The sequence below is a fragment of the Astyanax mexicanus genome, chromosome 9 (assembly GCF_023375975.1).
Source record: "Astyanax mexicanus isolate ESR-SI-001 chromosome 9, AstMex3_surface, whole genome shotgun sequence".
In the NCBI taxonomy this organism is placed as follows: Eukaryota; Metazoa; Chordata; class Actinopteri; order Characiformes; family Acestrorhamphidae; genus Astyanax; species Astyanax mexicanus.
In genome coordinates this window covers 55,071-65,000 of record NC_064416.1, presented here as the reverse complement: position 1 = coordinate 65,000, position 9,930 = coordinate 55,071, and the positions used below count along the sequence as shown (strand labels likewise).

The following is a 9,930-nucleotide window of genomic DNA, read 5'->3' as shown; positions in this document are numbered from 1 at the left end:
ATTTACGGTCTGAGAGCGTTTGGGTTCACCGGGAGGACACGCTGACAGTGACACACGATATCTCAGCTTCCTGACAAGATAAAAACAATCTAATAAATAAATATACAGACGCGTCTGAGCAGAAGTTGATTCTTCAACTTCTACAGAAATATTTAAAGACCAGTATCGGAGAGTAACAGCATGTCGCTGGGAACAGCAGCGTGTCAGCAGGAAAATGGCGAGCCGGAAGGAACAGCGGCGTGTTGGTGAGGGGAACAGCGGCGTGTTGGTGAGGGGAACAGCGGCGTGTTGGTGAGGGGAACAGCGGCGTGTTGGTGAGGGGAAGAGCGGCGTGTTGGTGAGGGGAACAGCGGCGTGTTGGTGAGGGGAACAGCGGCGTGTTGGTGAGGGGAACAGCGGCGTGTTGGTGAGGGGAACAGCGGCGTGTTGGTGAGGGGAACAGCGGCGTGTTGGTGAGGGGAACAACGGCGTGTTGGTGAGGGGAACAGCGGCGTGTTGGTGAGGGGAACAGCGGCGTGTTGGTGAGGGGAACAGCGGCGTGTTGGTGAGGGGAACAGCGGCGTGTTGGTGAGGGGAACAGCGGCGTGTTGGTGAGGGGAACAGCGGCGTGTTGGTGAGGGGAACAGCGGCGTGTTGGTGAGGGGAACAGCGGCGTGTTGGTGAGGGGAACAGCGGCGTGTTGGTGAGGGGAACAGCGGCGTGTTGGTGAGGGGAACAACGGCGTGTTGGTGAGGGGAACAGCGGCGTGTTGGTGAGGGGAACAGCGGCGTGTTGGTGAGGGGAACAGCGGCGTGTTGGTGAGGGGAACAGCGGCGTGTTGGTGAGGGGAACAACGGCGTGTTGGTGAGGGGAACAACGGCGTGTTGGTGAGGGGAACAACGGCGTGTTGGTGAGGGGAACAACGGCGTGTTGGTGAGGGGAACAGCGTCGTGTTGGTGAGGGGAACAGCGGCGTGTTGGTGAGGGGAACAGCGGCGTGTTGGTGAGGGGAACAGTGGCGTGTCTGTGGGAAAAGTGGTGGCGTGACGGGGGGAACGGTGGCGTGTCGGGGGGAACGGTGGCGTGTCGGGGGGAACGGTGGCGTGTCGGGGGGAACGGTGGCGTGTCGGGGGAACAGCAGCGTTTCTGTATGAACAACGGTGTGTCGGGGGGGAACAGCAGCAGCGTGCCGGGGGAACAGTGGCATGTCTGTAGGAACAGCGGCATGTTGGCGAGAGAAGAGCGGCATTTTTGTGGGGGAACAGCGGCGTGTTGGCAGCTTGGCGGAGGGAACGCGGTGTGTATGTAGGAACAGCGGCATGACGGAGGGAACGGAGGTGGCGTATCATTGGGAAACAGCGGCAGCGTGTCGGGGGGAACAGTGGCGTGTCTGTGGAAACAGTGGTGACGTGTCAGTGGGGAACAGCGGCTTTTCTGTATGAACAACGGTGTGTCGGGGGGGAACAGTATCGGCGTGTCTTCAGGAACAGCAGCATGTCGGGGGGAACAGTGGCGCGTCGGCAGAGAGAAGCGGTGGCGTGTCGGAGGGGAACAGCGGGGGAACAGCAGCGTGTCGGAGGGGAACTGGGGGGGGAATGTATGATGAAAAGAAGGAGGACAGAAACAAGTGTGAAATATCAAAGCTGTTCACGAGGGACGCTGCAATCTTCTGTTTTCCCTTCAAAAGCAGGAATTAATGTGATTCTGATGAAAATTAATTATCAAAGTGCACCGAGGAGCCGAGCTCATCTGCATGCCTCAAAGCCAATCAGAGAGCTGCAGGAGAGACGGAGGGGCTGGAGGAACAGCAAGCAGATGAAGATTTCTGCTGTTCTTCTCGGTGAGGAAGAGTTACAGCACTAGATTCCTTTTTCCTACAGCGGCAACAACGACACCTTTAGATACAGATATAATATTCATCACCTCAGACTTTACAATAATCACAATCTCAGAATCGTAATTCACACTCCTGATAATACTGTTCTCATTATAACCCACAGTCCTGCTCTTCACCAGTGCTTTTAATGTTCTGGCTGTTATTTAAACATTTCGTTAATACTGAATAAATTCAGGAAGAAGGGAATATCAGGTGATATTAGGCAGGCCGGTACCTGCGAGGGGTTTGGGGGCGTGGCCGTCTCTCCGCGCCGATCCTGTTCTGCTAATGCAGTCAAAACAAAGCAGAGCTGCTCCAGGAAACAAGAAAAGAAAGAAAACAAAAAGAGAAAAATCTTTCAAGAAGTGAATCCAGGTTCAGATCTGCTGCTGTTTCTAATGGATTCAGCTTTTCCTCCTGAGGACTGAAGCTCTAAAAGCCGAGCTCTCGTCCTTCAGCAGCAGCGTTTAGATTCGGCTGAGTTTCCCTCAGTTAACCTCCAGATCCCCCCAGTTATTCTCTGCTGAATTATAACAAACCCCACAAAACAAACATCCAACAAACTACAAAACCCATAAAACCCAGCAGGACCACCGTTCCACCCCCAGACACCACCGCACATCCCCCATGTCCTCCAAACGATTCGCAGGAAAATCAAAAGCAGAAAAAATACAGAAACAGAAAAGCCGCTCTGGGAGAAGAGCTGGGGAAGAGCTGGAGAAGAACAGTTCAGGGTAAACCAGCTTCTGAAGAAACATCTGAGAGCTGGTGATATAAAGCACTGCCAAAGATCAGCTAAACCACCCGCCACCATGTGGAGAAACCCCACTGCGAGAGAGCTTCACACAGTAAATACAGGGATGCACCAACTAAAATAACACTGATGAGTAAAACGTATAATTAGATTAACAGTACTGAGGTAAATGCATGATTAAAACAGCACTGCTGAGGTAAATGCAGGATTGAAATAGCACCACTGAGGTAAATACATGGTTAGAATGGCACTACAGTAATAAATTCATGGTCAGAATGGCACTATTGTGGCAAACGCATGGTTAGAGTGGCACTACTGCAGTAAATGCATAGTTAGAATGGCTCTACTGTGGTAAATACATGATTAGAATAGCACTACTGTGGTAAATTTATAATTAAATAGCAATACTCTGGTAAACGCATGGTTAGAATGGCACCAATGTGGTACATTCATGATTAAAATAGCACTACTGAGGTAAATGTATGATTAGAATAGCACTGCTCATTCAAATATATTGTGCCTTGTTGGTCCGTCTGCTAGGATGTTAAAAACGTTCAATAAAATGTAAGTTTTAAAAATACATGTGGGCTATTTTATTTTTTGTGGTGAAAAAGAATGGCAGATTTGAAGAAAATATATTTTAAAAAACCTGTTTTGAGTTTAATGTTCGGCCAAATGATTCATTTTGTTCAATTTCTAATTTCTTTGGTGCATCCCTAATAAAATGTGTTGAATGAGTTATCTATAAATTAGCTTTAAACTCACTTTAGAAATCAAACTAATCCTAATTTCTCAGGTAATTGATGGCGCTAACAATTTTAATAAGGGATGAAATACATCAAAGCCTTCAGGATCATCAGCTTTTGTGCAACGAGCTTCTCCACTGATTCAACATCAACCAAACACCATCACCTTCATCACCCTCACTTTCACCATCATCAGCATCATCACAATCATCAGAATCAGAATCAGCATCAGAATCAGCATCAGCACCAGTTCATGCAGAACCGAGCACAGAGCACATGCACCACGGAAACACCCGAGCTGAGAGACGTCCTCCCACAATTCATCACAACTATTTGATTCACTCATAAAATGATTCCTGGAAAGGATTCAATGAATCAAAAATGTTCAGGCTTCATCAGGATTCAGTTTGATTTAGAGCTTAAATATAAAGAATTCAGCTGATTTTACAGCAGAAACTACTGAAATACTGATTCACAGATTCAGAAACCAGAGACCTTTACCTTAAAATCACTGACTTCCAGTCAAAACAGCCACGTCACTATTAAATACAACTTCTAATTCATTTTCAGGAGATCTTTCTGAGGAGATCTGATATCAGATGACTCACTCGCATAAAGAGGTTTTCATGTGTCTCAGACCTTCAGTGATCTGAGTGATTTGTATCTGTATGTATCGCTAGTAAAGTTAAAGGATGGAAACACAAACACTAATCTCTCATACGATTTTAAATCAGTTGTATGTTTACCATATTTTACGAATAATAAGTTGTACCATCAATGAACCTCTATTTTCAGGTCTGTTTTCATACATAAGGTGCATTTTAAGTGACACTAGTAAGGAACAGGAGTGTCGCCATTTTTTCCTTCTAAACTAAACAAAGCTGTAATTCTTAAAGAACTCTTGTATTTTAAAGTTAATCGAGTGCTGGATGTTATTCTACACAGATTTCTCTCCTGAAAAATTGTTTATTTGGCTAAGTAAAGCACTTCTGTTTATTTACAGTAAGCGTAGACTTCCAGATTTACACTAAGGCTGGGTGCAGCAGCATTAGCATTAGCATTAATAGCCATTGTTAGCACTAGTAAATGCTGCCCGACAGTGCTACACTGAGGAACCCTGAGTGTTCTGGTAAACCAGGGTGATATTAGCTAGAGGTTTGTTTCACCTAGCTTATTTTAACACAGTAATAGCTCTGAACGGTGAAAGAGCTAACACTTGGTGGTTAGCGGCTAATGCTAATGCTAATGCTGCTCCAGTCTCTGCGCTGGAGAACTAATCTGAATCTCCTGTATAACTCTGTACTTCAGTGGAGTGTCTTTACTGCTCCTTAATACCTGACTGATAGAATTCATACATAAGGAGCACCGGATTATAAACAGCTCTGATGATTTTTAATGCGCATTTTAGTCCAAAAAATACAGTAGTTATTAATAAAAAGTTCTGTATATTTTTGTAACTTGTACTGAATGGCTGATTTGAGTAGAATTAAAATCAAATCGAGAATGATCCGAGTGATCTGAGAGTGATCTTTGAAAATCTGTACAGAACTGTAGTAGAGGACAACAGGCCACAAAACATCATCAAGCTTTAGTTCTTCTTCTGAATTTTACATTTCATTATATAGAATAAGATAAACTAATAACTAACTAATCTTATAACCATGTTAATCATTTAAATCAGTTTTATTCTACCGAACCGGTAAGCGTCTATATTTGAGATATTGTACCTGCGAAAGCTTTGGAGATGCGATCCTTCTTCCACTCCCAGGGCTGATCGTACTCCTCCGGCGGCCTCTCGTCGTCCTGGGGCAGTCTGCTCTCGCGCCCGCACCGGCCTCTCTCGGGGTCCGAGTCCCCGCCGTTCTCCGCCGGTTCGTACGGAGTGTCGTACAGCGGCAGCTGCCTGATCGGACCGTCCTTCGGACAGCGGCCTCCTCGAATCTCTGAGGACAAAAAGAGAAGATTCGATTAAATCAGGGATCTACTTTAATGAAAGTGATTTTATTACAGTGTAAAGTGTATTAAAGTGTAAAGATCACGTTACAGAACATCTCGTCCGAGTTCAGTGTTCTCGAGTTTCAGAGAGTTAAACCAAAGCTTTTACTTTAGGAGGGAAACCTGATTCGGCTTGTGACGGATGTGTGATGGATGTTACGGTGCTGAGCCGGTGGGCGGTGGATAAAGTCTATAGTCCACACTATCTGTTTGCCTGAGGCCCAATCACAGCTTACACTCAGTAAACCCAGACTAAAACACTCAGATAACTGAGTTTAATAGTGAAGCTGCTGTGCTGGAGATCCTGCTTCCAACCAGAACCCTCCAGCTGCTCCTCCAGACCATCTCAACACCTCCCAACATCTGGAGACACCCTTTAAACCACATCTGCACACTTTAACCCAACATCTGGATACACTGAACACTCCGATTCACAGAGCTCAGCGCTCTCACACTGCAGCTAAACAGAAATAAACACACTAAAACACTCAAAAACACACTAAAACACACTAGAACACACTATTACAATAAGGTTTAATTCTGTCCCTGAACATGCAGGAATACATCAGGGCTCCAGATTAACTTTCTGAGTTTCTGAGTTTTCCTTATGTATCTGAGTCTTTACAATATTGAAAACATTAGTTAAAATTAAAAACAGGGGAAAAAAACAAAAGAAACACGTTAAATAAATACATTGAATGTAAATGAATCTTGTCAATCCCTGTGTTTGTAAATGCTCGGCTACAATGAAACTGAGGGTTGCCCTCAAAGTACTTCCAAGTCAAAATAAAAGTTTATTGATTAATTGATAACTTGATTATGACAAATACGGAACATGGATAATAGTTCCATAGTCTGTACTGACGAACTGCTGCTGCTGTTCTCTAAAGTAAAGTAAAGTAATAAAGTGAAATAAAGCGAAAGTTTCTGCTTTAACTCCTCTGCTGCTCCACACCTCCTACAGATGAGTCACGAGATCCAACACCCAGCAGAACATGTTCTGGAGCGCAGTCAGAGTGTGAGACGGTACAGCGCTGTACATTAAACCTGCTGCCATCTGTTCCACACTGCGGTAACACCACCGCCCCGGAAGGGGGCGCCACGGGCACCACCACACTCCCTACACAGAAACAGGACTAATACAGTCTATCCACCGCCCTGCAGGGGGCGCCACGGGCACCACCGCACTCCCCACGCTGCAACAGGACTAATACAGTCTATCCACCGCCCTGCAGGGGGCGCCACGGGCACCACCATACTCCCCACGCTGCAACAGGACTAATACAGTCTATCCACCGCCCTGCAGGGGGCGCCACGGGCACCACCGCACTCCCCACGCTGCTACAGGACTAATACAGTCCCACCATCGCACTCCCCACGCTGCTACAGGACTAATACAGTCCCACCACCGCACTCCCCACGCTGCTACAGGACTAATACAGTCCCACCACCGCACTCCCCACGCTGCTACAGGACTAATACAGTCCCACCATCGCACTCCCCACGCTGCTACAGGACTAATACAGTCCCACCACCGCACTCACCACGCTGCTACAGGACTAATACAGTCCCACCACCGCACTCACCACGCTGCTACAGGACTAATACAGTCCCACCACCGCACTCACCACGCTGCTACAGGACTAATACAGTCCCACCATCGCACTCCCCACGCTGCTACAGGACTAATACAGTCCCACCACCGCACTCACCACGCTGCTACAGGACTAATACAGTCAGTCCTGTAGTCACATCCTGCTCTGCTCACCTTCAGCTGCTCACCTCACATCTCAGCAAAATGTGAATTCCATGAGGAAACAAGGAACATCTGAGGTTACCATTCCCAGGATGTTGCTACTATATCCCAGGCAGTTGACATGCTGTTTTAGATTGTTGCTTAGGTTGCTAGGTGGCTGCAATGGAGTTGTGCCTGGTAGTCCAGGTGGTAGTTATGTGATTGGTACGGAGTGGTTCAGTGATGCTTTGGGTTTTCCTAGGTTGTTTCTAAACGCTTGTTAGGGAAATTGCTATTGTAGTATGGAAGGTGGTAGCTATGGAGCTACTCGGCGGTTGCTCTGGTGTTGCCAGGTGGTTCTGTTAATTAAGAATCTGCTCATTCTTTCACTCCCTCCCTCCTCCATCGCTCTATGAAGACGTGCGCTCCGCCGGCGCGGTGCTGCGGAGTTGTTAGTGGGCCGGTCCTGACGGGGCGGCGTAATGCAGCGACGCTTCTAGAATGAAATATAACACCATACAACCGCATAACTGCCTCCCAGCCAAGGGGAGCTCTCGCGCAAAAACGAGAAAAGTGCACAGACTAATGGAGCTCGCAGGAGGGGGGGGATGGAGGGAGGAGGAGAGATATTTTAATAAGCCGGTGTCTCTCGCCCTCACAGCTTAGCCTGCTCCTCTTTAACAGTTTAGATGATATAAGATCAGCATACAGGAGAGAGAGAGAGAGAGAGAGGAAGAGAGGGAGAGTGAGGGAAGGAGGGAGTGGGAGAGCACTAGAAAGGAAGCAAGCAATCGATAGAAAAAGAGAGGTAAAGGTGGGGAGAGAGAGCAGGAGGGAGGAAGGTAGAGAGAGAGGAGAAAAGGGGGGAAAGAGGGGTATATATATGAGGGAGGTGAGGGAGAGAAAGAGAAAAAAGAAAGAGTGAGAGAGTAAGGGAGTGGGATAGTTACAGAGAAAAAGAGACAGAGTGAGACAGAGAGAGAATATGATGCCAAGATGCATAAAAAAAACTGTGATTTAAAATCAGGGTTATTCCACCAAATATTGATTATTTCTGAACTCTTAAAACTTTATGAATATGAACTTGTTTTCTTTGCATTATTTGAGGTCTGAAAGCTCTGCATCTTTTTTCTTATTTCAGCCATCTCTAATTTTCTGTAAATAAATGCTCTAAATGAGAATATTTTTATTTGGAATTTGGAAGAAATGATGTCTGTAGTTTATAGTTTAACAAAAAATATTCCTATTAATAGCAAAATCAGAGAAACTGATTCAGAATCTTATTTTTTTCCCAAAACCGTATAACAGTTTAGATGTTGACCGGTATAACTGGTTTATAATTCTGCGTAGAGGAAATGTGTCGTCAATGGTGTAGCCTGTGTGAGCGCCCTATGCAGCTGCCTGAGTTTATACTGGCTTATCTGGCTATGGCACAGGCTACACATAAGTTATAAAATAGGTTCAATGCAGAGTTATAAACTGGCCTTCAGATGAGATGCTTTTGTTACAACTGTGACTCATAAGGGTTAAATAAAGCTTTTGGGGTGTGTGGGGGGGGTTTAGGGGGGAGCAGGTGTTTGGTAACCAGCACAAACCACAGACACTCTACACCGGAACCGGGGCATTACTGAAACCATAACTCATACATACAAACTCACACAACCCGAACCAATACGACCCTTCTCTATTTACACCATCCCTCACTCCCTCCCTCCCTCACTCGCCCACACACCATCTCTCCACAAGCTCAGACTCGCCACTCTGTGTGTGTGTGTACACTCATCTGCCTCGTTCCAGAAGTTACGGGACACGTGCGGAACTGCAACCTGTTGCTGTACTATATGGAGCCAGAGGTCACAGGTCAGACTGTGTCTAATCTAGAGCTGGACAATATATCAATATTGTATTTTGATAACTTTTCAAGGATTCAAGGAGACGATCATTCACATCACATGTGCTGCATGAAGTGGAATGAAACTGTAATCTCACAGTCCAGTTTACACCCAAAGAGCAATAATTAAAATAGATACATATAAAATAAAATAAATCAGAATAAAAAATAGAATAAAATAGATACTAAGATAAATACACAACAATAGAGAGAAAAGGCGAACAGCAGCAACATAGTCCAGAGTAATCATACCCACAATAAGCATAACAAGGAAATAAATCTTCAGTGCTTAAAGAAAACAGACCCAACTGTACATTTCACTACAGATATAATAATAATAGGTCAGTAAACGTACAGAGATTTACTCAGACCTTTCAGATATAAACATGACATATTTAAAGCAATATAATGAAGCAATTGTTCCAGATTTAGCACATGTTAAAGCTTTACTGACTGTAATATATGGTAGTTAAACAGTAAGTATTATAAACATAAGTGGAGAAAAAGTGAATTACTTTCTCAAAAGCAAAAATACCAATTCTTACATAACGTAGCTTTGTCTCAGTCTTCACTCGACTATTCTCTTCTAGTCTCTCTCCTCATTGGTACTGTCATTTTTCTCTTCTGGTCTTATCTTATCTTTACATTGTGACTTCAGCTCAACTTTTTTCTTCCTTTCACTTGTCTTTGCTCTTCTGTCCTTTCATCTCGTGTTTTTGTCTCTTTTCTTGTCTCCTTTTTTATCAGAACCGCATCCACTGTATTATTCCTCCTGCTGCAGGACCAGATAACCTGACAGTCTCAGATCTCAACTTTAACACAACTACACAACACTATCCATTCAATTAGTACCCAAACCTACCACCCCCATGTATACACTGGCAGCTCTGGTGATTGATTGGAGGAGCTGCAGGGTGATGGTAATGATGGGAGGAGCTGCAGGGTGATGGTAATG

The 9,930-nt window shown here is 45.4% G+C and overlaps 1 protein-coding gene across 3 annotated transcripts in view; it reads right to left on the bottom strand.

Moving 5' to 3' along the window:
* Positions 1-9,930, bottom strand: part of LOC103028816 (SH2 domain-containing adapter protein F-like) — a gene marked incomplete at its 5' end in the record, with an annotated part of 107,114 nt that overhangs the window by 46,632 nt on the left and 50,552 nt on the right. For 2 of the 3 annotated variants that reach the window (XM_022685704.2, XM_049483288.1), the window contains 1 exon segment: positions 5,082-5,297. In XM_022685704.2, coding sequence (XP_022541425.2) covers positions 5,082-5,297 — 216 coding nt within the window. 3 annotated transcript variants of the gene reach the window in all.